Here is a 27,741-nt window from a genome sequence, read left to right as displayed (position 1 = left end):
GAAATTTTTTAATTACATGTCTTGATTTTCGCAGTGGTGATAGGCCCCTCAATGTCTCCAAAGATGGGGTTGATGGTGATGGTGTATTCAGAGCCTGTGTGGAGGCCCTGTATCATGTAGAAGTTAAAATTGTCCCCGAGGTTTATGTTTTCTATGTGGCCTTCTACAAGATATAAAGTGACATTTAAGCAAAGAGATGTATTAAATTAAATATTTCGCATTTTAGCTGTTTCGCAAGAAAGGTACTTAACCACGATACCTGTAGATGCCCATGTCAAACGGTATCCTGTAGCACCTTTAACTGATGCCCACCTTGCTTGAACGGTGTCTGTGGTGGCATTTTGGACCAGAAACTGATGAACTGGCACCAACTTCACTATTAAGCACATCCCACACATACATGCAAAGGTAAATTTAGGTAAATTATACACAATGACATGACAGAGTAGAGAATAGAGTCTGCTTGTTAATATTTTTTACTAAAACAATACCACCCTGCTGTGGAAATATTGTGGTACTGCACTTTAATATTTGCTCTTAGGTGTTGTTTGAAGAGACATTTAAAGCAGTTAATAAACTGCTTCCAGTGTGCCGGAGCGTGCTCTCTGGCTTTCCTGTTTATGTAAATGAACATAATGATGGGGTTTTGAGCCAAGCTAATAAACTTACATGTCTTCCCCACTACTGAAACCGGTTTACTTGGTCCTTCAGGGTACACAGCATAAATACTGACAGTGTACTTCTTATCCTCCTCCAGACTGTCAATCACATGAGAGGAAATGTCTCTGGGAAGCAGCTGCTCATAAATGAATCCTGGTCTGTTGGCTGGAGAACAATCATAAATGCACAAGAAATAATACTTAAAAAAAACCCTCTTTATTAGAACCCATTACAGCTTTCTTTCAACAAACCCCTCTGGAAACAAAGTTAACATCTAGCATGCACTTATGTCAGCATACATCTCGGGATGAAGATCTTGAATCCATTTAGCTTCCCCTGGGGGGGTGTCCAGCCGAGGCGCAGGGAGAACAGGCCCTCCTCAATAACACGGAAGTTTGAAACTTCGGGCAAAGGCGCTGAAAGACAGACACCTGTTGCTCAGGGAAAGATGACAGCATACAATTAAAAATAGAGACACTAGGTGCATGAGCAGACACTCACTTGTCTTTACTTTGATTGTCGCAGAGTCTCCTATGAGGCCTGGGTACATGGCATAGACGGTGAGGGAATAGTCGGTTTTGGGACTCAGCTCTGTCACCATGGCTGTGCTCACATCTGCCTTCAGATCCATCTGTTACATACACAGACAGCAGAACAAAAGGATCTGAGTGTGTGTATGTTTGAGTGTGTATGTTGTGTTTCCCTGAGACATAAAGTGGAAGACAGAATGATGTTTAGAAGAGGATGATTGATTAAGAGGAAGAATGATCAAGTCAGAGCAGAAGATAAACATACCTGGAGGCTCTGCAATGGAACAGAGAGACATTTTTGGGAAGTACGCTTACATAAATATCCTGCTGTTTTGCCTTTATTGCTTCAATTTCATTTATATATCTAACTCTAAAAACCACTGACATCTTTACAGTTTGTTTAGACTTTTGTCCACGATAATTAAATTAGGTTTTATGTTGCGTTTTATAACATAATGCAGAATCTAGGCAGAAACAAAGAAGCACTGATATCATTGAGACGACTGCTCATGTTGATTGCTTTTGTAAATGATTCACCGAGTTTGGAGTGCTACACAATGACTGCAGGAGAGATAAATCTCACTGAAATGAATCCACTACTTAGACTGATCACAGGGGTGAGTTGCTGTTGTCAGCTGTTTTAACTTTTAATATGAGAAGTTCATGTAATCGATGTGTTTTAAAGAGGAATTCCATGGAGAGTGAGGTGATTAATCAGCAGTAAAAAAAAACTGAGATGTCCAACTAATTCATGAATTAAATGCTTTACTGTCTATGAAAGTCAGTATGATGACATATTGCATGCTCTAGCTCAACAATAATGCAACAGTGACCTTATCTATGGACAATTCCTCACCTGCCTCTGCTGCACAGGAAGGAGTTGTCCCTCCGAGCTCAGTGGAGTGACCAGGAGGCGATATCCGGTGACATCACCCGTGGCCTGGCTCCACGTCAGTCTAAGAGAACTGTGGGCCAGTTCGCTAACCTGAAGGTCTCTGGGACCCACCACACGTTCCTCGCCTACGATTAAAAGTAAGTGTAGAAAGAGTGATGAGACAGACGGGATGAGGAGCGGAACATGGAGCAGAAAATATGCAAGTTGATGTAAAATATGTCTACAAGATAGATTATGTTAGCAAAGAAGCTGCAGAGTACAGTGAAATAAAAGAATGTTATTATTCATTTTTATTATACCTTTCAAGTGCGAGAGTGCAATACAATTCGTCAATATGAAAATGCAAACAGCTGTCAGTGAGTAGGCAGCTTTTTCAGCATATTACGAAGAACTTACTAGGCTTGGAAGTTTTCACAGGACGTGGGGGTTCAGAGGCAGTGAGGCACACTCTGCGGGACAGTTTGGGGAGGATGGTGTCCATGGTAGAGAAATCAGTGACCAGCAATAGATGCTCGGCATGTGGCTCCGACACAACCCTCCTAAGCTCTGCCTCATCAACCCCCGTGAGGCCTGGTTTTCAGTATAAATAAGAAGATAATGAAATAAAGTCTTTTATGCCAAGGCGCATAAAAATGTTTCATAACCAATTCAAGATGATAAACAAAAAAAATGTGCACATATGACAAGATTTTTTTAAAGGTATTATTAACAAATTTTTGATTATGTGGAAGTTTACTCGATTAATGCACACTGTGTGGATATTAAATGGTTTTGTTTGTATTTTTTCTGATCTCCACCAGGGGGAGGTGTTGCATTTTGACGGATTCAATATGAAAAGCTCCAATATGTGCCCATATACACATATATTTTACATATAAATAACCACAGTCATTCAATTTCTGGAACGAATCTCAGTTTGTGCAAGTGGGCCCTAAATGCCAAGGCGTGAAGTATTTAAGTTTTCCTAATGCACAAAAGAAAACCACTGGGAGATTTTTGCATTTTGCAACTCTGAATAAGTTGTCTACAGTATGAAATTTGCACATAAACAACATGAATGTGCATGTTGATTTCTTACGAGGTCTAAGGCTGCATAGAGCAGGGAGGCGCTGACATAATTAAATTTATGCTTTCCAGGCTGCTCTAGCTCTACAGGTAATATTGGCTTTGCATTAGCGGTCAAGATTCATGTCGAGCTGCCACGCGGTGGTGATGAACGAGAGGAGCAGGTTTCGGTGTCAGTGGTGGGGGTGGGTGGGTTGGGAAGGCACAGAATTGCCTAATGAAAAATGACTGCGATTAGCACACCATTGGCTAATGAGCAGTAATTATTGCATCGCTGCAGGCTGTGAGGAGTAAGTTGTGGGCTTGTGTGCTTATGCCTGTGAGTAGGGGGAAAAGGGCAAGGTACTGTATGTGCAAGTAAACTTGGTGCATTCATAAGGAGGGAGAAAGATGATGCAACACTATCAGAAAGTGTGCCTTTACATACAAAGCACAGAAGCTGGATCGATCAGTTATCCTTACACACACACACCTGTGTATACATACAGAAGCATGAGCGCGCTCAGGTACTCAGAAATAAGACTCCTACACACAAATACCCACACTGAATCCAATGAATTCAAATGCACAGGACATGAATTTCTAACTGCAAACACTGCAGATAAGCGGGCAGAGCTTGGATAAAATCTGAAGGGCTGCTGCAGTGGGGATGTTGAAAGAATTCACAATAGCAACTTCCACACTCACCTACTGCAAAGACAGTAATTCCATTGTCTGCTACTGCTCTGACTGCAGCACTGACCTGGTCGTCCGACTGTCCATTTGTGATCAAAACAGCAATCTGCACAGGACAGAAAATGGCATATGTAAAGAAAAGACAATAATGTGAAGATCTGCTAATTCTTGATAAATGAATGCATAATATAAAGCTAGTAAAATGTATTATATTTAAACACATACGGGTCATTTTCAGCTGCTCTCTTTCAACCTCTGTTTTCAACCATTGTTGGCACCACTGGAGGCTTAAATCAAGCCTCCAAACAACATTTGTTTGTGTTAAAAGAGCATCCATGCAAACAGTACCATTCTCATGAAAGCCTCCAAAGCCTTTTGATGCAGTTTAGCACATAATTGAAAACATAATTAAATAAATCAGACCCAAACTCAAAGTGGAATTCAAGGATGCTGGCTTGCAGCTGAGTCTAATAATTTCCCCATTAAGGAAAATTCTCTCAGTTCACTCAAAGTTCACCCCTCAGTCAGTGAGGAAGGGAGGTGGAGAGCATCCACAGGAGAATGTAGTTGCTGCTTTGCATGCTGTACAATTCAATATATCAGCCTAATCCTCAATTCTCCACCTTCCCATATCCAGTGTGCTGTAGCAAGATGATTCACACATGCACACAGAGATAGAGAAATGATTAGAATGCTAACCAGCTGTGTTATACTGTGACTACACTACAGTATTAGACTGTCAGGGAAATGTGTCTGATAGAAAAGGAGAGTTGTGGGAAAGAAAGTGTATCTGGATATTTGACAAGGAACTTCTGAGACAAGTTAGGATCCAAGAAATGCACCAAGCCCAATTTAACACTTGTTTTTTTAAGGTCATTGGCATAAACCAAGTTGAGTCACTGTGGATGACCATCTGTTGGATGTTTAGCAGTCACGCCTTATCTCCATCTGATAATCGATGAAAATCTGTGGTGGAAAATGTATTTTCTTTATCTTTTATTTTTCCTCCAAAGCACCAGAGAAAGCAAAATAAATCCTGTTCCCTGTTGCACCTTTCAAATATTATCAATTTGTATTCTCAGCATATAACACGATGGTTTAATCAGATTCACAGCAGTGTGAGAATGGTAAACCTGTTTATTTGTTTTTTCCACATGTCCTGTGGAGTGGAAATATAGATTCCTGACTAGTCATTTCCTTTCACACAGGGCCGAAACAGACAGTACATGCATGTTTTTGCAGCATGGGTAGTAATCTCAAATCAATAATTTCCCCAAAGCTTGTGAAACAACATGTTGTCAAAAATTACCAAGATTTAAATTTCTCTTTTTCAGTGTATAACAATCCACCTCGCTGTGTAAAGCAGCGTACCTTCGGGACAGAATCCCGCCTGATGACGGGGCTGAAAACAGAGTCGACCAGAAACTGGAGTGCCATGCCAGTCCTCCTGGATCCACCTTCATAGGGAAGGTCTTTGATGGCTCTGAGTACCTCCTCAAGGGAATTGTAGTCTGTCAAAGCAATCCGCATTCTGCATGGACATAGAAGCACAAAACTGGATCAGATAGAAACATTTTTCCACATTAGACCACAGAACTTTGACATAAATGCTAAGGACCAAGACTCCTATAATTGAGTTGATTGTTTTAAAATCCAACTTCCAACTTCCACAGATGCTCAATAGAATTGAGATCTGGGGAATTTGGAGGCCAAGTCAATACCTCAAACTCATTGTTGTGCTCCCCAAACCATTCCTGAGCCACTTTTTTCTGTTGAAAGAGGCCACAGTCACTAGGGAAAACCCTTTCCATAAAAGGGTGTTCACAATCTGCAACAAACCACGTGATGTAAAAGGAAATGTGATTTGTTAGACCGGGACACCTACGGCTCAGTTTCTAATTCTCATGAGCCCACTGATGGTGCTTTCACCACTGGAGAGGTTTTAAGTATGGACATGCAGCCACCACGAAGGATTGTGTATTCTGTCACCTTTCCATCAGAACCAGCAATAACTCCTTCAGCTATAGTAGCTCATCTGTTGGATCAGACAACACAGGCTAGCCTTTGCTCCCCTAGTGCATCAATGATCCTGTTGCTGGTTCTCTGGTGTTCCTTCCCCAGACCACCTTTGATAGATACCAACCACTACAGACTAAAAATAGCCCAGAAGAGCTGCAGACAACCCAGTTGTCTAGCCACCAACATCTGTTTCTTGACAAACTTGCTCAAATCCTTACCCTTGCCCATTTCTCCTTCTTGTAACAAATCAAACACATCAACTTTCAAGGACAAAAGGTTCATGTGCTCCCTAGTATATCCCACTAGATACTGGAGCCATAATGTAGAGATGATCAGTGTTATTTACGTCTCCTGTCAGTGGTCATAGAAAGTGATCATGTAGAAAAGACAGCTGAATATAATTTATGCCAAGCTGCCACAAAGGTTCATGCGATGTGCCAAGCTCAGGACTGACTTCTACCTTGGAACATCCCCAAAGACAGTGACTCCAAAACGGACCCCATCAGCTCCGACCACATTGTCCTGAAAGGAGGAGATGATGGCTGAGATGAAGTCTTTGATTCTGGAAAAGTCTTTATGACCCACGCTCCAGGACTCATCCACCAGAAACACTATGTCGGCCTGAACCACTGTCCTGCATGCTGAGGAAAGAAGAAAAGATTAATTAATATGTGTAAAATGGTAGCATATACATGAAGCATGGAAAGACACAATAAGATATATTTTAAGAAGATTCAAGAATTAAAAAGAAATGCACTAATACTAATATGTAGCTATTATTCCATTACCTCGTCAGTAACTTCAAAAAAGGTGAAACTTCTATATATCTCTATACTCTCTATATCCTTTTTTGTATTTTTATGGCTCGTGGATTGTGAGTTCTCCAAATTCTAATTCTACATAAATACCCAACAGTTCCTGAAAGCTATGCTGCCTACAGATTGGTAGAAACTGTTATCAACCACTTAAATGGCACTTTACACCGTGGTTTACTGTCACATATCGTTTGGTTACCAGGGTAATATCGGTTCTCTGAAAACCGACTGAGAAAACCAAGTGAGGTTTTAAACAGAACTCACTTTTTTTAAATTTACTTAACTAATATTGCCCTCATTTGAGCTCATTAACTAAATGTTTTAATCTATTATCTATCACTATCAGTGCTACTTTAATAACTTTTAGTATTATAAATTGCCCAAGCCATATTTGAATATTTTATCCTTTAGTTAAAAATGCAATCTATCATTTTCAGCTACTGAATTTGGCTTTTTTTTTCTTTTTTTGCTGGTTTCAAGACTTGAATAAGACATTTTATCAAAATGTAATTCTCCATTACATTTATCTTTAAGGGTTTCCCTCTGAAACCTCAAAAACACTAATTTAGCCTCCTGCTGCTTCAGACATCTTTAATTCCTACACTGACCACCAGATAGCAGTCTTGTTCCACCTTGCTGAGGGGATTCCTTTCATTTGCTTCTGTCATGCAGCCAGAGCCTCACACAAATCCTTATGAATTTTTAATGAGACACAAGTGAGCCAAAGAGACTATCAATATTCTGAGCACTCCAGCAATAAAACTTTAGTACAGCGATGAGAAACGCTTAGAATAATAAGGTAAACACACCCAAAATCAGGGTCAGTACCCTTGCCCAAGCAAACAAACGCATTTAAAATAAGAATCTGCTGGGTTTGATGGGATTTAGATGCTTTTTTGAGTGAACTGGTGCACTGAATACGCAAGTGCACCGACACATATTCACATGCACAAACTGCTGTGTCTGCAAACACCTTGTAAGTCAATATTCTGGTATTGCATATGCAATAAACCAAAGTGACAACAGCATTGATTAGGCTAGTGAATAGGAGATAGGCGCAACTGATTGTTCTGTAAGTGATAAGCGATTCTCTGCTGTCTTCTATTTCATTATCAAGCTTTCTCTCCTCTTTTATCTCACCCTTCTTCCTTTGGCTGCAATCCCAGGATTCACTGGGGGTGACATATGTCTTCAGCCCATAGCGGCCTAACATTATGTTCCTCCTCACACACCTATACATTTCTGGCCATACACGAAGGAAACAAAATATCACCGGGAATAGCATTTTGGAGGCCTCTCAAGCGCTATTATCTTTGGAAGCTGTAGTATCATATATTCAGCAACAGCAGATCTATTAGCGAGGACTTATACTCATTGATGCACTTTGAAGAGATAAAACAATGTTCATACTTTCCGGTCCGAGTTGTGCCTCATAAAAGCAACTACCTACCCTATAATAAACATGTGGCTTTTCCATTTACTGGATGCATTTCACACTTGAAGGATTTTAGTAAACGCACATAAAATGTTGTGAAGACTGAGCGAAGAAGCAGCTGGAGGTTGGTGTCTGTCAGACAGACACAGACTGGGATGGAAAACAAGATCAATTATCCAGAAGTTCGTCTGTCTAGGCTGGCAGGTGAGATCGACATGCCCAGGATAAGGACACAAAACATGCTGAGAGATTAGGAATGGTTTTCTTGAAGGTTATCTATGTTGATATCTCAAAGGTTGCATACACCTTGGTGTTGGACCACCACTGATTTCCACATTAGATGTAGCCCAGTGGCTTGAGCATATGCTGCAGAAAATTCTGCCAAGAAAGAAAAAGCCTCAGAAATATTGATGCATTACTCCAATCGCCTCTGACAAGATTAAGACATGAGATCATAAGATGTAACCCATCAGAGAGCACACATCAATAAAAATGCAATTAACAATAACATGTATTGTGCTACAAAATAATCGTTAAGAACATAGGTGAGAACAGGAAGTAGTTGCTCAATAAAGCCTATTATAAGCCTAAGGGCCCTTTGCTTTCTAGGGCTATCAGTCATTGTGGCAGCACGGCAGTATTTTTGTCTTGGTCTCCACCAACTACTGAGATTAAAATGGGATTTTTTTATATTACATTTTCCCAATGAGCCAGTTGCTAATTTTTTAGTGCATGCTGTTTGGTGTTGGGCAGGTATGCACAGTGAGTTTGTCATAGCTTATTTAATGAGAACAGCTGCTTACTGCTGCAGAAAAGACAGCTGGCAAAAGTGGCTGAAACTGCTTCTCTCAGTAAGTTTGTGGGATCTAAATCACTGAGTTAAAAGAGGCTACAAAGCACTAATGATGCTGAAAAGTTGGGTTAAAGTTACCTGATTGTTTCTCACAATGAGCAGCTTCCATACATTATTGCTTATTTGTTGCTCGTATGAGATGAGATTATTTAATGACAATTATACAAACCTATTTCCTGTGTTTTATGAAACACAGGACCTTAAGAACAATGTTGGGTTAACAATTAAAACTATAATTAATCAACAGTAGGAGGACCTGCATAGGAAGCACAGCTTTTAATGTATTCTTGGGCTATTTATAACCTTCCATAATTCTGCCCAACAACTTTACCAATCACCTTCTGCCAATCACAATCCAAGTGGAGGAAATCTAACTTTTGATTGGCTCGTTGACCTTTTGGTGACATCCAATAGCACCTGAGGCTGGAGTACTGTATCTAGGGGGATGGGTTTGACAGCGTAGCTGACAGAGTGCTGTACTGTACATGAGGGCAGCAGATGTTTAAATTCCCTGACTAGACAGAGTCTGGAGAGAAACTGTAGCTGGGCTAGTGTCTGCCCCATGTACCAATCCAGGTGTGGAGATTTAATGATGGAGCACTCGCACAGACTCTATTCATTGAGCACCTGCCCTTTCCTTGGCCTGATCATCCAACCTGTCTAATTTATAGATCTGTGCACCAAGCTAACAATTGGACACGTGGCTGTGACTCAGAATAATACGTACCTAACTCTTTTTTCACAGACAGAAAATTAAATGGAGAAAAATGACTGCAAACATGAGTCACTGAGTTAAATAAATCAATCATCAAGTAACTGAGGGGGTGGAAAAAGTAAGGAGGAAAGTTGATGTGCTATAGGAGAAGGGAAATTTCACGCAAATTAATTCTGTAAGCATGCAGTACAGGTTTATAAATATCACGACTCACCTTCAGCTTGCGCTGCAACACTTTGATGAGTCAGATAAAGGGACAGTAGAAAGATGCACACAGAAGAGTGACCCATACTCTTCCTCGTCTTCCTCCTTCAGTCACCTTCTCCTCCTCCCCAGTTCCTCTCTTCACAAATGCAGTTCCTAAATTGCACTTCACAGTCATCAATCCCACCTTTTCTTTTCTCCTATCTGAAAAATATGCAAAAGAACAACAAGAAGAAAAAAGTAATTACAGGCCCTCAAAGATAAAAACATAATCAGCTTTTTTTTTTTCATTTGTGAGGGAGTTGGAACTCTTCTGCAGAAGCCAAGCTTTTGGTGTTTGCTAAGAGTATTTTTTTTTTTTAATTACAGTAATACACAAAGAAGAGTTTAACAGCGTAGTTCTGCTGTACTCAAGAGACTTGTAGACATGTAACAATGACTGACTGGCATACTAATCAAATAAATAGGTCCAGGTTAGAAACTTTCATGTCATATTATACATGAACTCGGATGTCTTCTTATACACTTCCATGTCCTTAACAAGTGCATAATGTGTTTGATAATTATTATATGTCCAGGTGCAGGCAGGAGCCTCCCTGTAAACACTTTTATAACAAATTCCACTGACGCCAAGGAAATTAAAGCATCAAAGGGGTTTTTATACTGTCCAATAAGGACCCGTTGATTTAAAGCACTTAGCATTTAATGTTATTGTGTTGATAATCTACTGTAGCTGTCTTACAAAGCAGATCCTCCTGGGATTTCAACATACAGGTTGGCGTAAATGTGTAAAACTGTTTATGACATGCTGTTTAGTGATGAAAAAAAGTCCTCTATTCAAAGGTATAAAAGTTACAAGAACCTTGAGGATACAACTCAGCGATAAATCATTTGATCACAGCCAAATCAGAGACAGGATAAGTCATAAATGGAGTGCACTGTACATTTCTAATCATAACTACCTCTTTAAGATGTTTGATGGCTTTATGGCTTAAGCTAACATGCCATTACAGTGGCTTTGACATAGTGTGCTGGATAAGTCATATTTGCAGTTAAAATGCAAACATTAGAGTTCTGTTTTTATGGCATATGTTCTTAATAATTTCATCAGCAAGTGTGGGCATCTTTACGAAATAAGATGTTTTGGCAGTTTGCTGCTCTGCAGGACTCAGATCTGTATTATTGCAATGCCACAAACTTCCCAGGAGTAGAAGTCGTAGCACATTTACCCCAAGGCCAACGGAAAATAACATTCTCAGAAAAATAGCAAAAAACAAAGAGGCTTTGTTAGCATGTTAAATGTTAAAGTTCACAATCCACAGGACCATGTTGACCACAAACACCTCATATTAACTGTGAAGCACGGTGGTGGAGGAGCAATGATTTGGGCTTGTCCATGACCTCCTCTTTATACCAAAGTATTCTAGAGTGAAATCCAAGAGCTAAAAATTGACAACAGTGATCTCAATCACAGCAGAAATCTATAACAGAATGGCTGAAAAACAAAGATAATCAAGGTGTTGCAATACCCCTGAAAAAGTCCAAACCTCAACATGGCTGAAATACAGTGGCAGGAGAGCTGTGCATAAACCAATGCCCACAAACCTCGATTAACTGAAGCAACATTGTAAATAATAGTGGACCAAAATTCCTCCACCACAATATGATAGACTTATAACGTTGTATAGACAACAATTACATTTGTACAAAAGCTGGTTCTACAAGCTACTGAATCATAGTTTTTCACAAGAGCCTATGCAGTCCTGTGAAAACGTGTTTTTTTCACGTGACAGCAGATAATGAGAAGAAAGATAAACAAATATGGACTGTAGCTACAATGTTAAGATAAAAAAAATTACCAGAGTTTGGTTTTGGGTGTGTGAAAGGCAAAGTGGGTGGAGATGGCCAGTATTTCTAACAGGCACATTCAGATGGATGAGTCTCACCAGTGAAAACACAAGCATTCTTCACAAGAATCTAGATAGAGGGAGAATAATAGTTTTTGCTATGAGAGTAAACAGAGGCCCAGTAATGATCTGGAATAGAGAAAATCCTTCTCTTATCTTTTTGACTGCAAAAACCGCAAGTCTGATTTTCATTCGTATGCTAGCTGATTTATAGGAATATTATCTCTCACAGTGGTGTACACCTGGTTATTTAAGAAATGCTCCTTTCTGTCTCAGTTAGCTGGGGGGATGTGCCTGTGTCTGTATTATAGGTTGTTTAAGGCAAGTAGGGGAGTACTCTAAAAGCCAGTACTCTGGCTCAAAGAGTTGGCAGTTCGTCTTGTAACCGGAAGGTTGCCGGTTCGAGCCCTGGATCGGACAGTCTCGGTCGTTGTGTTCTTGGGCAAGACACTTCACCTACTGGTGTTGGCCAGAGGGGCCGATGGCGCGATATGGCAGCCTTGCTTCTGTCAGTCTGCCCCAGGGCAGCTGTAGCTACAACTGTAGCTTGCCTCCACCATTGTGTGACTGAATAGTGGAATTGTAAAGCGCTTTGAGGGCCCCGAAAAGCGCTATATAAACGCAATCCATTATTATTATTATTATTACATAGAAATTGATTATGCTTTGGGTCAGAATAAATGACTAATGCATTTAAAAACTCCCAGGTACTCCCAATGTTATGAGAATAAGGCAACCTTTTGTAAATATCCCCTCAGATTTAATATAAAATTAACAATGTATGGATGCGTTTATTCATTAACAACTAACTACTGTACTTGGTTCATCTCTCTAATCTCAACACGATTCATGTATAATTCTGCCAGAAGTGGAACAACCCCGGAAAACATGTTTCATATGGGCCAATTTCATTATTGGACACAGGATGCTATTATTCTGTTTATTTGGCACATAAATAGGAACATATCCGGCCCCAAATAATAGCTTTATTAAGAATAGCGTCTCCTTTATGTCTGCCATCTTTGCATCATGCATCACACTCATGTATTCTTAGTTGGATAAGATTAACATAAACATATCAAAAATTCAAAAGCTACTTGTTCCTAGCATTTTGCCTAAAGCTGTCAAACTACTTATAACGCATCTTTTGTTACACTAATGCTTGTTGAGTAAATAGACTCTAAAAGATAAATACACTAGCAAAATCTACACATTTACTTCAGTGTACAACCCCCAAATATTCTTATCATTATGTCCTCATAGATACAGTAAGAACAGAAAGCCTCGAATGACAAAGACCTTGGACAAAGAAGAGAAATGGGGAGTTAAAGGGCTTGTTAATATTTGCCACTGTTAATGGGCGGCCAACATGATTTTGTCTTGCCTTTTATTACCACTTCTAGCTCCAGCACGGCAGTCCACAACGGACATCTCTGAGGTTGTATTAAGCCAGGATATCTCACTTCTAACATAACTTGTTTCACCCCTTGGTCATTCTCAGACTTAATCAATAGACAGCTTGCTTGTGTGCCCCGCTCTGAGAGCATGGGTTAAGTTCAAAAAGACCTTTGACTGCAAAGATTTCTTTCTTCTGAGTCCCGATGCTTCCACAGACCTCTTCATCTTTCCCCAACAAGCTCAGCTTTTCAAGACGGACAAGGAAAACAGATCAGATGTTCAACTAATAATTGCTTTATGTTTTTCAGTTAGCTAACAAAGAAAGAAAAAATGTATTTCTTTCAGCAACAGGCCAGACACTATGTGCAGACATGCCCAAATTAAAACAGTCTAAAAACATAACTCAGGGCATGCATTATCTCCCATCCATCCCCAACTCTCACACTTACTGCAGTTTCAAATAACTGAAAAAGTTTACATGAACAAAGTCAAATTGGTCAGCGTCTACACAGATACCACCTCAACTTGTGACAAAAGAATATGGACAACCTACTTTATTAAAGGATTAAATGTAAGACCAGCATCAGAATGTAAGGAGACTAAATCTAGCATTTAATTCTATGCCGGATAAAAGCTTTAAAATGCATGGACTAACACAGGGAACATTGTTTGTGTTATGTGTTACATTAGGTTTGTATCCATACACTCTTTATAGTGGATTGTGCACGTACGTCCGTGTCCGTGAGTATTGCATGGGCATGTGCAAGTTCATAAGCATAACATCAAAGAGAGACCTGCCTTCACTCAACTTCTACACATGAGATGGAAACAGAACAAATTTCTTTTACCTTTAAACATTTACAATCCATCCATCGAGCTAATTCATAAACTTTAATGCTTACCCCATGAGAGCATATTTCACCAATAAATGTATATAATGATAACATAAAAAATAAACCAATCAATATGAAACAATCTGAATTCCAGAAAATTCCTCAGTGTGATTTGACCATCTGGTCTGACTAAGCCAGAATGGCTGAAGGCTGAATAGTTTACAACCTCTGCAGATGGAAGTGAGAGCTGGCAGGCTTGAACTGTAATATAACACAGCCAAAAAACTACACTCTCCCGCTGGCTGCACCCTCACATACCAATGCAGATCTGAGATCTGTCTCTGCACGTATCTTCTTATTACTGAAGTGAAGGGAGGACAAACTCACACTGTGTTGTGATGAATGGCAGCCGGTGCAGTGCACCATTATTGAGTATTCATCATTCATCATCATCATCAACCTTCGGACTTCTAAATAGGTTTGCATCTTTATTTGGAAAAGGTGTGAAAAAGCAGAATGTGAAAGTCTTGTGACAGCTTCGCTATGGTGAAATTCTTTTGTAAGCCTTTTCTTTTCAGTGTATACAGAAGTTTCTAGAAGAAAATATGGAAATATATTCAGAAATGTGCCAACATCTACTTAAACATTCAATCAAATTTTATGAGAATGAAATTAAAGTATTATGAGCTCCTCCAAATATTGTAAGGGCCACCCTAGCAGCTCTGAAATTATTTGAGATAAACATCCTCACACTGATCATGCTAACCGGTGTTGATCAGGTGTGCAGTTTTAAACATTTAGTAAGACTTATTTTTTTAAGACATTGGGTTTTAAGTCAAATTTAATTAGTTGTTGAGATATTTCAACCTAAACCAGTATTGGACCAAAAACATGATTAATGACTACCATAATTTGTCATGCCTAATATCACAGCTTTCAACAACAGTACTACAGGATACAGTGCAGAGCAAAAGTCTTAGGCCATGTTTCATTTCTTTATATTTTGCTATGAAAATGGGAAATGGGTTCAGGGATTAAAACATTTGCACATATACATACACAGCCTGAACTCTCTTCAGGAATATTTCAAAGCTCCTCTTTGGATGCTGGCTGACTTTGACTCCATTCTCTGTTAAGATGATCCCAAACTGTTTACATGACTCAGTCATGGATCGGCCTCCCCATTAGATGTTTTTCTGTGCAGTTATGCTTTTACTGCACTGGCAGTGTGTTTGAGATCTTTGCCGTGCTGTAAATGAATAGCTGAATAGAGATGGTACTGCATGGTGGATCAAAATCTGATGGCACTTTTCTGCATTCATAATAAAAGATCCTAGCACCACTGGCTATAATGCAACCCAAACCATGACAGAGCCTCCACCGTGTTTTACAGATGGCTCTAGACAATCACTGTCGTACCTCTCTTCCTCCTGACATAGTGACACCAAATTGAATCATGAATTTCAAATTTGGATTGATCACTCTATAAGATCTGCTGCCACAGATTTAGAGTCAAGTTATTGTGGCTTTTCTCTCTGTTTACCTTCTTAAAGCCACTGTTCCACAGAGAAAATTTCTGATGAGGCTCCAGCAAACATTTGAAGGCTCAACTGAGTCAGGTGTGAAGTTTTTGCTGGATTTTTTCCTTTTTCTTAAAGACATTAATTTCAGACTCTCTTCATCTCCTCTGGATTTTTAGACCTTCCACTTCTTCTTTTGTGCCCCACTAACCAGTTTTCTCAAACTTTTTAAGGAGAGACTGTACACCTTGCAACGACACAACAAGTTTTCAACTAATAGCAATTTGGAAATCACCTTGTTGGTGCAAAAATACTAATTTGTGCTTGTCAAACTGTGTTATGACTGGCATTTTTCATAGATCCAAATGAAAGTATTTCTCGTATTTCTCCAATCAAAAGCTCAGCTTAGCTATAAAAACAGTTGCAGTGGTTGCATGGGTATGCACGCTGGGATTACAAACACCTTGCTACCTTCAAGAAGAAAAAAAAAGTGCTTTTTTTCTGTCAGAGGCCTTTAGTTTATCACTGCAGCGAGAGGATTAAATAATGTTTCCAAATGAAGTTTACTGTCCCTGGCCCTTCTACCCCCTCTGTGTTCCCTATCTCTATTTCTCACCCACATCCACTCACACATCACATGCCTGCAAGTCTAACTGCATGTCAGCTATTTCTACATAATGGCATTTTCCACCTCACCACTTCACAGGATGGATTATCCTTGTAGGTGGGAAACTGGTGACAGTGAAATGCCACACACACACATACGCGTAAGGAAGCACACACAGAGACACAGAGACACAGCTCAGAACTACATTGTATGATAACAGATGTCTTTGGTGCAACACATCATTTCTATAGCTAATACACACACTCAGAAAACCGCAGACTCTCATGCACAGCTCAAAGGCTGCAGTATGGCTACTGTCTTAATATCTCTTTACATTTGCACACAGCCAACACAGACATGTCTACGCATGGAGGGAAATCGACAAGCATTCATTTGACATAGTTTCATCTCCTGACAATGTTCTTGCAAACAACCTGGTATGCTCTTATTATTCATGACACACAAGAGTTTACATGACTGTAAAATGCATTACATCTTCTTTTGTGCTCCTTTTCAACCCGAATGTTTAAAATCTGCAGAAAAACACAGCAGTCATCCAAAAACAGACAACAAAGCATGCAGGACTTTGGCACTGCATGGGGATGTCTGTACATATAAGTGAGTGTTCTTTAACAGAGGAGGATGTCCATTCACAGCAAATAATGTATCTGATGAGCACTGATATCAGACAAGTTAAGCTATTAAAGAAAAACTTTACTGTAAAAAGCAGCAATAATGGCTCAGTTTAAAAAGTCCAGACACTTACGGTGCAACAAGGGTATCTGAGCAGTTAAGAATTCAAAAGCACCCTGTAAAGCACCATATTAAAAGGCAGTTAAGCTAATGGCTTTTCAATGAGCCCATGCATTTTCACTTACCAATACACACAAGTTATTATCTTCCAAATCCAGGTGATTATCTTTTGAGGGTAAAAAGAGGAAACCCCCCCCTAAAAATACATATAAAAAGCTGCATCCGAGTCAGGCAAAAGCAATTCTGGATTTTCTGTTGTATCCTTGTAGAGGCAGTTATTAGAGACTAAATTGGCATGTGTGTGTATCTATATGTGTGTATCTGAGTGACAGAGGGGGTAGGCGTGTAAGAGTGAATGAATGAAGCAGGATTTCTTTCCTGGGCTTTGCTCAGGCACAGAAAAGTTTGGGAAGAGGGGTGGGGGTGACGCTGCAGCAACCTGTTGGCTCAGAGGGAGAGAGAGACACGGAGGTAAAGGCATAGATGCATACTGAGAGAGAGGTGGTGGTTTCTGTGGAGCTTTGGCCCTGTTGCATTGTTACTTTTCTAACAGTGCTTGTGTGTAGCATGGAGGCCTCAAGGTGACAGAATAACTGGCAAAGAAAAACGGTGTTAAGTACTTTGAGGTTAACTCTGCAATAACCCACAATCATACTGCAAGTTGAATCTTCCCTCAGTCAGGACTGTGAAAATCAATCAAAAACTGTCTTTATGCCAACAGAACGACTTCTGCATGTCAGTAAAAATAATATTCAGGATTTGACACCAAGTGCTGTGTCTCACATCTATTACTGTGTGTTTCATTTGGCAGCATTTCAGTTTCCCAGAATAAAATATTGATTTGCAAACCATCCAAAGTGTCAACAAAAATCTACCCTGACTTTGCACAATGTTCTATTCATCCTATTATTCCTTATGAAACATCAAATAAACAAAACACAACATGATAAAAAGTACAGAAAACAGCTAGGGTTAGGTTGTCGAACCATGAGTTCTTGCTCCAAGCTATGTATACTCCCACACAGACCCATCATCAGAGGCTATCGAGGTTATTGCTTTATTGCTTGTAGAGCATGCAACTCCTCAAAACAGAAGGGGGTGAAAAGAGAATAAACCTATCATGTTTAAACACCCCCCCATCTGGTGTGCGAGTCGATGTGTGTGTGTTTCTGTGTATGCTAAGGGGCAACGGGTCATCTTTATGGACCCCAGGAATGTGGTTACCAATTTCACAGGTTTTAGCCAGCCGGCAGTCTTGACATGCTGTAACTCAACACAAATACTGTACTCTTAAGGCGGAGTTCATTCAGATAACAGTCATGAGAGGTGGTACAATGCATCCATGTAATTTTACTATTAGAAAACCGTTCATTACCGCCTGACACAAAGATGCAAAATTATAGTGGCGGCTGAAGTAATATCTATCTTTTTACATCTATAAAGAGTATATTCATCACCACCCCAAGATTTCCAAATAAATACTTCCGGAATTTGTGTAGAAATAGTGCAAACATGTAAACAATGACTCATCCCATGCAGCTGCAAGATCAAGTGGAAAGGTCTCGGGCTGAAACATTCAAGCTACGTCCACACGTACATGGGTATTTTTGAAAACTGAGATTTTCCGTTTTCGTTTTAAAAAATAATCCTGTCCACACGTAAAGGCAGAAATGAAGGAAAACGCTGCTAGGAACATGCCAAAGCAACAGGTGGCGATATATTCCTAACCGTGTAGAAATGTTGGCCAATCAGAAGTCTAGAAGCCTTGGTGGGAAATAGTAAACAAAGATGGGGCATAGAAGCAGAACTGAGTCGTATGTGTGGAGGGACAGTAACTGTGTGTGTATATGTAAGCATTTAAACACTGCAGAGAGTACAATTAACAGTAACAGTATTGTAGAAATTCATTTCACCGAAACAATAACGTGGCGCACAGTGTGACGTCAAAAAAGGCGCACACCTTTGACGTTGCGTTTTCTGCGTTTTCTCCGTTTTTCTCGTCCACACGTAAATGCAAAAACGGAGTTTTCAAAAATATCCACCCTGGCCGGAGTTTTTAAAAATCTCAGTTTTCAGTGACCAAAAATGCCGTTTACGTGTGGACGAAAGGTGCAAACGCATAGAAAAATCTGCATTTTCAAAAATACCCGGATACGTGTGGACGTAGCCTAAGAAAACACAGAACCAAATAACTGCAGTTCCTTATTTAGCCACGTGAGGCTCCATACTTTCAGTGAGTCTATCTCCCTAAACTCCAGTGTTAAAATGGCCAACGTTAGGGCAACAATATACATGTTTACTGAAGACCACTTCCATTCCACCCTCAGTAAAAACTGTGAGTTAAAAATCACCTTTTAAAACATATTAAGGCTTAAATGCTTATTTGGATTCTTTGTTTTGGATGACATTTGGATGCTGTTGTCTTGGTTGGTGTTCAGCTGTAATAAGCAACTCTAAAGAGTCAACTGCTCGTTTTTCTATTGAAAGTGTATTTACTTTTTCAATTAGTTTTTTGCTAGCCGATATCACAGTTACTATGTAGATGCCCCTTGCTAACTTTACAGCTAAGCTTACGGCTAGCAGAAGTATTAGCTATGGTGTCATGGTCTCTTCTTTTTATGACAATCTGTAAACATCTGGGAACCGAGAAGACAAGTCCCATTCTTACCGACGCTCAACACTCGTTCTTTGTTATGATTTTTATTTCATGATGCACAGAATATTTTCAGTTGGTTAAAGGTCATCACCGCAGAGAGGCTAGTTCAGAACTTAGACTCTTTTATTACAAAGCGACGCAGTATAGCTTAGTACTAACTTGCTGAAATACGCAAACCTTCCCTGAAATCAAGCAGAGCGTTTATTCCTCTAAAGCCCGGATATAACTTTCAGCAATGATGGTATTTTTCCAGCTCCACCAGCACTAATGCACCCCCATACCATCAGAGACACAGGCTTTTTGAACTGAGCGCTGATAACACACCAGATGGTGTATGTTCTCTTTAGTTTGGAGGACACCATGATGTTTTCCAAATGAAATAACAAAATTTTGATTCATCTGACCACAGTTTTGCTCAGTCCATTTTAAATTAGCTTTGGCAGAAAGGAGATCGTGGTATTTCTGGATGATGTTCACATATGGCTTCTTCTTTGTATGATAGAGCTTTAATCTGCATTTGTGGATGGTGTGGTGAACTGAGTTCACAGACAATGTTTTCTGGAAGTGTTCTTAAACCCATGCAGTGATTTCCATGACAGAGCTACGCCTGTTTTAATGCAGTGCCACCTGAGGGCCCAAAGATCACAGCACAGGCTTCCAATATTAATTTTGACCATGTCCATTGAGATTTTTTCCTGATTCTCAGAAACTTTTGATGAAATAATGTACTGTAAATGGCGAGATATTCAAAGTCTTTGCAATTTTAGGTTGAGGAAATTGTTCCACGATTTGTAGATGCAGCTTTTTGCACATTAGTAAACCTCTGCCCATCTGTACCTCTAACAAACTCTGCTTTTTTAAGATGCTCTTTTTATACCCAATAATGTTACCGACATATTGCTAATTAACCAAATTAGTTGCAAAATGTTCCACCAGCTGTTTCTCTTTAATGCAACTTACCCATGCAGCTTTTTCTTGGCTCATCGCAATTTCTGTGGCGTGTTGCTGCCATTAAATTCCAAATTAACTAATATTTCACATGGAAGAGTAATAGTGCCTCAGTTAAAACATTTTATGTTTTCCATATTCTATCATAGATAAAATATGGGCTTATGAGATTTTCAAATCATCGTATTCTGTTTTTATTTACATTTAATGCATCATCCCATTTCTTTTTTTGGAATGGGGGTTGTACATTTAACAATTTAAACCAGTTATCCATGAGCAGAATTTCATTCTCTTCTGTAAGAAATATCTACAGAAACAAATTATAAAACCAAGAGTGCCAGCTAAGTGAAATTTTCCTCTCCATATATACTGGTTTCTAAATATCCGTGCATCTTTCTGACAAGTCATCATACAAATCCTTCTTTCTTGCATCTGCTTGGCATTAAACACTACTTTTCTGTATTCTTGAAGAATGTGGCACCAATATGCACCTACCATGCACAGAGCAGGATTTAAACAGGGAATCCATCTTCATGAGAAATGATATTCTAGCATAGAGTAAAGGGAGTTATATTCTAGTTTTGCCTGAGGGGTGTCTGAGCTACACGTGCCCTAATGTTGACCCTGAGCACACGGCAAGGAAGTTCAGGCGAGTGCATCAATCAGGACAACTCTTGGTATGTCTCACTGGATATATCCTTGTACATCATGGATTCTGACACTATAAAATGGGCTCCAGCATAAAAACAGGCTTCTACTACTAATGTTAATATTAATTTAACTTTAGTGTTCTAGGAGAACAAATCCTAAAAGCTTGCTACATCAACAACTTACACTGTTTAGCTTGCGCAAACATTAAAGACTTTACAGCCTTGATACCTTCCTTAGCACTATTGCATCATGGTTGAATGAGCCCCACTGTCTTTCATCAGCAGGTGCGATTAGAAATAAAAAGCTGTTTTCGACCTGTCGGGAGTATTCAGATAGGGAGCATTAACCAACCTTGTCTCAACTAATCGCACTCCGTCTGCAAGTGGGCCTAAAAATCCCCCCAAGTCACAAGAGGTGCTGGCATGAAAGTAAGCTTTGATTAAATTTACGCTTTAGGCTAACCGGAAAACAATCATGTACAGTGGGAGCAAAAGAATAAAAGAGAGTCAGAGGAAAGCAAAGTAAAGGAACAAAGCCATCAGGAGTTCAGAAGAAAGGCGCGTAGAGTTGGGTGAGTTACGATAAGGTGTGTAGGGGAACTACGAGGACATATGGAAATAAAAAGTGCGCACACGGGCAGTTAATTAACTTAATGTTAATATGTATGCACATGTCTCTGTAGCTCATTCCTTGGGAGCCACACTACTGACAGCCCACTACAAATATCAATCATGGGTAATCAAAACCCGGGATTTACGGCGGCCTCTTTAAAAACGGGATTAAACTCATGCTTCAATCCTTTCTTCTTTTCTCCAAATGGGAAAAAGGTGAAATTAAAAACCACGCAGACATCTTTTGTAACAGTTGTCTTTTCTACAGGCCCTATAAGCTCTGTAACTGCGTTAGTACGGAGGCCACTCCCAATATGTGAAATAGAAGTGAACATAATTACCTTTTAATATTCTTTTTGAAAGCGCCTTGGTCATTCACCATTCATGCCTCGTGGCAACTTTTCAAGGAGCTTCTACTTCTAATTTGATAAAATACACATTTAATGCATTTCTGAAATCTTCATTTCTCCACCTCCTTTTCTCGCTCCACCGGCTCCATCACTGAAGTTATGAGAATCAAACATCGTTTTAGCCGCTGGTTGTAAGGCACCCCTTTAATTGTGCAATTTCTCACATAGCGCTTTAATTATGTTCAGCTGAGAGTTTGAGTTGAAATTCAGAACTATTGCTTTATGCAGTGTTCTGTTTAATTGGTGGGTATTTTACAGCAGCGCCATTAGCTTGAGCTCAAAATGAAGGCAAGGTGGGGTTTTTAAATATATATATCAGAAACTGTGACCAAAACTTTGACCACCTACATTCTACTATATTTTACAATTAAACTTTCAAGATCAGGACATATCGCCTGCTGCTGCAGTGTGAAATGGGCCTCTGAGGCTTGTTTTCCCCATGCTGCTATTTCATTTGGTTCCCTGCCTCCTTTTGTGTGGCATTAATGTAATTATTGATAGGCTGACAGCATGAGACGTGTCAGACAGATTTGATGCTGGTATCAGTTTCTGTTTAATGCTGTCAGCGTTGGCACATTTGTTGAAGGTTCACACCAGGAAGATGGGCAGCCTTTCTTTGGCTGGAGGCTAATGCAATTTTGACTCACATCCATAAGCCATACAAGCTGGGCAGAGTGCCCACTGCTGCCAACTACAAAAGGTCTGCTCTGTGCCAAGCCTTTTAGCAGTACAAACATACGTACAAACACATGAATGCATGTACACACAAGCCTGAGATGCTTATACACAGAAAAGCCACAGTGTGACAAAACACAGATAAAAGCTGGCACACACACACACATACATCCGTACCCTTTGTGCCTCCACATGCAGCGTTCGGCTCTTACAGATAGTTTTTGTCATGATAAACTCATTTCATAAACCGTGCGACTTCCTGCCACTGACTGAGATATGGGCTGTCATGGCAACAGAAGGAAACAGCGGTCGGAGCACGATAGCTGGTTTGTTGGGACAAGCCACAGCAGAGCAGAGAATTGAGATGCAGCAGAAGTCTGGGCTCATAGAATTAGTGGTGAGTGTGTCTCTGAAACTGGCAAAGTCTGTCAAAATCATGAACAGAACAAGTCGCCACACTCAGGAACGCATGCTGTCAGAGAAACGTCAATAAAGAAAGCGTGAAACGTGAGTCATACCAGAAAGATATAGTACAAGATGAGGATTTTGGACTAAAACTGCAGCCTTACCACACTGGCCAGTGTCAAAACACTGATAAGAGAATCAACAATGGTTATGTTATCATCATATGTGTGGCCTTAACTTGTTTGTTTCTCTGTTTGCTCTGCAGTCATAGCTGACTGGGCAGAGTATGCAGTATGCAAAAGGCATTTGCACGTAAAAGGGAGCACACCAGCCACTTTATGATATGACATGCATATTTGATTGTTTTAGCAAAGCAGATGTGTTACAGATGTTTTTACTGGGATTTGTCAAAATAAAAATGCCTTGATCTCAAATCAGGTAATACTGACTTGTAGTTATTAAATGGGCTGAAGCTTAAATAGCGGTTTTCTACTCTCCTTGAGCACTCAAAGCACTTTATACAACATTTTTCAGTCACCCATTTACACAAATTCATATATGCACGTTTTTCTATTTCTAAATGCTTTTCATGTGACATTCACACACATCAAGAACATCTCAGGCTGGGGTTCAATGTCTTGCCCAAAGGTAGTTTGGCATGCACACTGGAGCAACCAGGGAGGAAACTACCAACCTTCCAACAAGTAGATGACTCCTAAACCACAGCCCCCTGAATAACCTTTGTATTCCTAGGCTGTTTCCCATCCAAGTACTAACCTGCCCCAATACTGCTTACTTTTTGAGATCAAGTGTGCTCAAGGTGGTATGACCGCAAGCTTAGAGACAAACTTTGGTTGACAAATATTGGTTTGAAGCACTTTAATGAATGTTACTTAGCAGCAGACATGCGCCAATCAACCAACCCTAGCTGCAGCCACATGCTAATATGTCATTAGCATGGAGGCACTTCACTATTAGTGAAGACACAAAGTTTAGCAAAGGATCAAAGCATTAACAAGGACAATTAGGGAGCTGATAAAAGTGTCAATGTTCTGTTATCTGGTATAAACATATTGAAAAATTATGTAAATAACTGATATTTGTTTTGTTCCATAAATCTTGTGTAGATGGTTTTGTTTGGTAAAAATTGTGTGTACTCCATCCTTATTTCAGTTAATTATCTGTACCTCTGTCTGGTAGCAGAGCAGTTTATTTTTGTTAATGTGGGAGAAGATCCTGCAGTTTTTGTGAAATTGTAAAATTCATTAATTTCCTTTCATTTTGAAAATACTTTGAGGAAAACCTGAGTTTTTTGCTTTATATATGCTGTCAGTTACCGTTCTTAGAAAGAAAACTGGAATATAGGCAGGTCATGCTTACTTCTGTTTTATCCGTTACTTCTAGTTTTTACTTTAATAGGTTACTGGCTCCTGCGTTTTGTCTCTAGTTTTGCTTTGTGTCTGTGGCCTTCCTTCATTATGTTCAGCTGTTCCTTGCTGACCTCTGTTTTCAATTTCCCTCATTACCTCCATGAGTATTTAAAGTCATCTCTTTCATTTGTTCAGTTGTCAGAGTGTCTGTTTAGTGTCACTTATGTTCCTTCCCTTGTGGTTTTCTTCTTTCATTCCCTACATACAGTCTGCATTTTGATTCTTTATATGGACTTTCCACTTACCTAATAAAAGGTGCATTTTCTTCTCAAGCAAGTCAGCCCCCAGTCTCCATTTTTTCCTTTAATCTGCAATCCAAACAGATTAAATTACGTTATGACAAATGTTATTCAGCTACAGTACACAATGCCATGACTTTATAGATAACACAAAAGTCATGATCGCACTGTACAGTAGCAGAAGATCATGAAAATCTATCATGTCATGTTTGCTGATTTAAAAAAAAAAAAAAAAAAAAGACAATGCTTTGTATCCCAGGAAAGGGGAATGCTTTTCTGATGTTGAGAGATGGTTCATATGATTATGTGAGTTTTAGAATTGAGACAAATCCAAAAGGTCAAAGGGCAGCAGCTCTCCACACTTAACTTTTGAACCTTTAACAGACTTTTTTAGTAGTGATCGAAAGCAGAGAATGAGTGTCATTTTATACCAAAAGAGAAGGCAAGACACTGAGCAACTTTTCTGAATTCATCAGGTACAGACAGAGGATATTTCTGTCTGCATGACTGAGCCTGTCACTCAGAAAAAAGGATTTCTGCTGATTGAAATGCTGTAATCATCTCCAGTATCACAGCTTGAGAGAATTATTACAGAATCAAGCTGCCTGATGTCATGCTTTCAAACATCTCTCTTTGTTCACTTTATACTTGAGCACACACACAACATTGGACTGAACTTGTCTGAATAACATTTTAACTGTGAATATATAATAATGATGCTTTGCTTGAGGGGAAAAAATCAGTCCAAAATATAAAGATGAGAAACGATAATCACTCTGATGTCTGTATGCACCTTTATTCATATTCGCGCTGAGTTATTTTTGCCTGATTTATCTGCCAGGGTGCCTGCATGTTGCACACCTTCCTCCTCATACATCCTGCTCTCACTTGGCAGGCCAAATATTTGGCTGCAAAACACAAAAACAGAGGTTAAGCTCCAGGTGTTTCAGTGAAATGATGATGCTTGTGGGGGGAAAATGGGGGGATTTTAGCTAAATTCTCCTAATTAAACTTGATCAGCCTGATGACTAGTGAGACAGAACTGTCAGGGTCTAAGGTAGGGCAACTTTTGAAGAACACATACAACAGAAAATGACAGGACTCTTTTTTTCATTGAATATTCCACATGTGAAAAGATTGAACTGTTAAAAATGGCTGCTGTTAATACAGAAACCTTGTAAAAACATACAATATTACAAGAAATTGATAAAACTAAACATGTATGATTCCATGCAACACCACTGTTTTACATACATAATATACAAAATGTATTTTTAAACACCTAACAACCATTTACTTTCATCTTGTTTATCTTGTGGACTTTCAACAGTGAGCAAATACACATTTGGTACCCAAGCACCATATGCAACACAGTGTATGCTCATAATTAGAGCCCATACTATATTTTAACTGAATATTTTTACTTGGTATAGAATAAAAAAAAGATACCATTTGCATTATCTGCAGTCAAACTGTATTTAAAAGATGGATGTACTTTCTAGCTCTAAAAAGTGAACTCAGTACGGAAGTACTTTAAATCTGCACTCTTGAAGCTGAAAATGCTCAGTTTCAAACTTCACAACAGGACCAACTATTAAGACATGGTGGGTGTGTCCATCTTTTATATACAGTCTTTGATTAAAGTGTGTTACTAGACTGACAAACTTAGTACTTTTTAAAAATCTGATAAGACCCCTTCATTTTTAGCTTTTCAACATACCTAACATACTTTGCGTTTAGAGAATATTTACTGATATATTGATATCAGATATATTGATATTTACTGATATACTGGTATCTGCAGTACCAATATCAGTAAATAAGATAAGATAACCTTTATTATTCCCACACGTGGGAAATTTGTTTTGCCCTAATAGCTATTAGGGCAAATCATTTGCTTGTTTTGTTTATTCCAGAGGGTCGTTACGTAAATTAGAACAACACACCACATCACCAAACTTATCTCTATTTTTGCAGGGTACCTAAACTGTTCATCTTGATTTGAGCTATCAGTTTTGGTTATGTTAATACTGTGAAGGCTGAATGCTTACCATGTACTTCCCCTGGTTATTAGCTCACATCTGAGGATCCTGTGTGTAATGTATGAATGCCCTACCTTGATCAGTCAGGCTGTGAACTGACTGAGTGGAATGTGTCTTGTCTTGTGTTGTACAATACTGAATGTTAGCCCCGGTTACGAGATGAGACACACACACACACACACACCTGCAGAGACAAGTCTGCTGTATGTCTGCAGTGAGCAGGTCACTGGAGCTCTGCAGCAGTATTCAATGGAATGGAAAATGGCTGGGGGGCGGACTGCCACTATGAAAGCTACTGCTTTATGTGCATTACACAAAGTAAGTATGCACATAAAAATTCAGCAAATATCTTCTGCATGGAAACATGTCAGCCAACAGATATATGGTAATACGATGTGCGTGTTTGGATGCTTGCAAAAACAAAATGAGGTAAAACTCATAAACTGACCGTATTTCTCTGCATCGAGCTTGATCACTAACTTATATAAACACAGACTAGCCAGAAGTAAATACATCACACATTCATTAAAACTTGAGCATATGGTAAGGTGAAGGTCTTCAAAGCGGGGACACCTGGGGCATTTCACAACAGTCACATTACCTTTGTCCTCTTAATCCACCTCTGTCTGTCCTCCCTCTGCCGTAATCGTCTTATTTGACTCCTCTCCCTCAGTGGGCCTGCCCTTTGAAATGCACCTCTTTGGTCTAATTTAATATGCATGGCACAGTTGGGGGCACGAGGACAGCAATTCCTCCTCAGGATGCTATGAAGAGGAAACATTCAGCAGAT

The 27,741-nt window shown here is 39.5% G+C and overlaps 1 protein-coding gene across 1 annotated transcript in view; it reads right to left on the bottom strand.

Moving 5' to 3' along the window:
• The window catches only part of col7a1l (collagen type VII alpha 1-like), a 40,972-nt gene extending 33,100 nt beyond the window's left edge, over positions 1 to 7,872 (bottom strand). Inside the window, exons 1-11 of the mRNA XM_005733518.1 lie at positions 7,800 to 7,872; positions 6,305 to 6,485; positions 5,197 to 5,356; positions 3,838 to 3,931; positions 2,482 to 2,655; positions 2,047 to 2,210; positions 1,162 to 1,291; positions 960 to 1,076; positions 670 to 825; positions 260 to 376; positions 17 to 163 (exon numbers count right to left, since the gene is read on the bottom strand). Of these exons, the coding sequence (XP_005733575.1) occupies positions 17 to 163; positions 260 to 376; positions 670 to 825; positions 960 to 1,076; positions 1,162 to 1,291; positions 2,047 to 2,210; positions 2,482 to 2,655; positions 3,838 to 3,931; positions 5,197 to 5,356; positions 6,305 to 6,485; positions 7,800 to 7,872 (1,513 nt within the window). The remainder of the gene's footprint in view (positions 1 to 16; positions 164 to 259; positions 377 to 669; positions 826 to 959; positions 1,077 to 1,161; positions 1,292 to 2,046; positions 2,211 to 2,481; positions 2,656 to 3,837; positions 3,932 to 5,196; positions 5,357 to 6,304; positions 6,486 to 7,799) is intronic.
• Positions 7,873 to 27,741: the final 19,869 nt, after the last annotated feature.

The sequence above is a fragment of the Pundamilia nyererei genome, unplaced genomic scaffold, assembly GCF_000239375.1.
Source record: "Pundamilia nyererei isolate P.nyererei 1_Seehausen unplaced genomic scaffold, PunNye1.0 scaffold00052, whole genome shotgun sequence".
Lineage (NCBI taxonomy): Eukaryota > Metazoa > Chordata > Actinopteri > Cichliformes > Cichlidae > Pundamilia > Pundamilia nyererei.
Note: the sequence above shows the minus strand (reverse complement) of the source record. Positions and strands in the feature narration are given on the sequence as shown.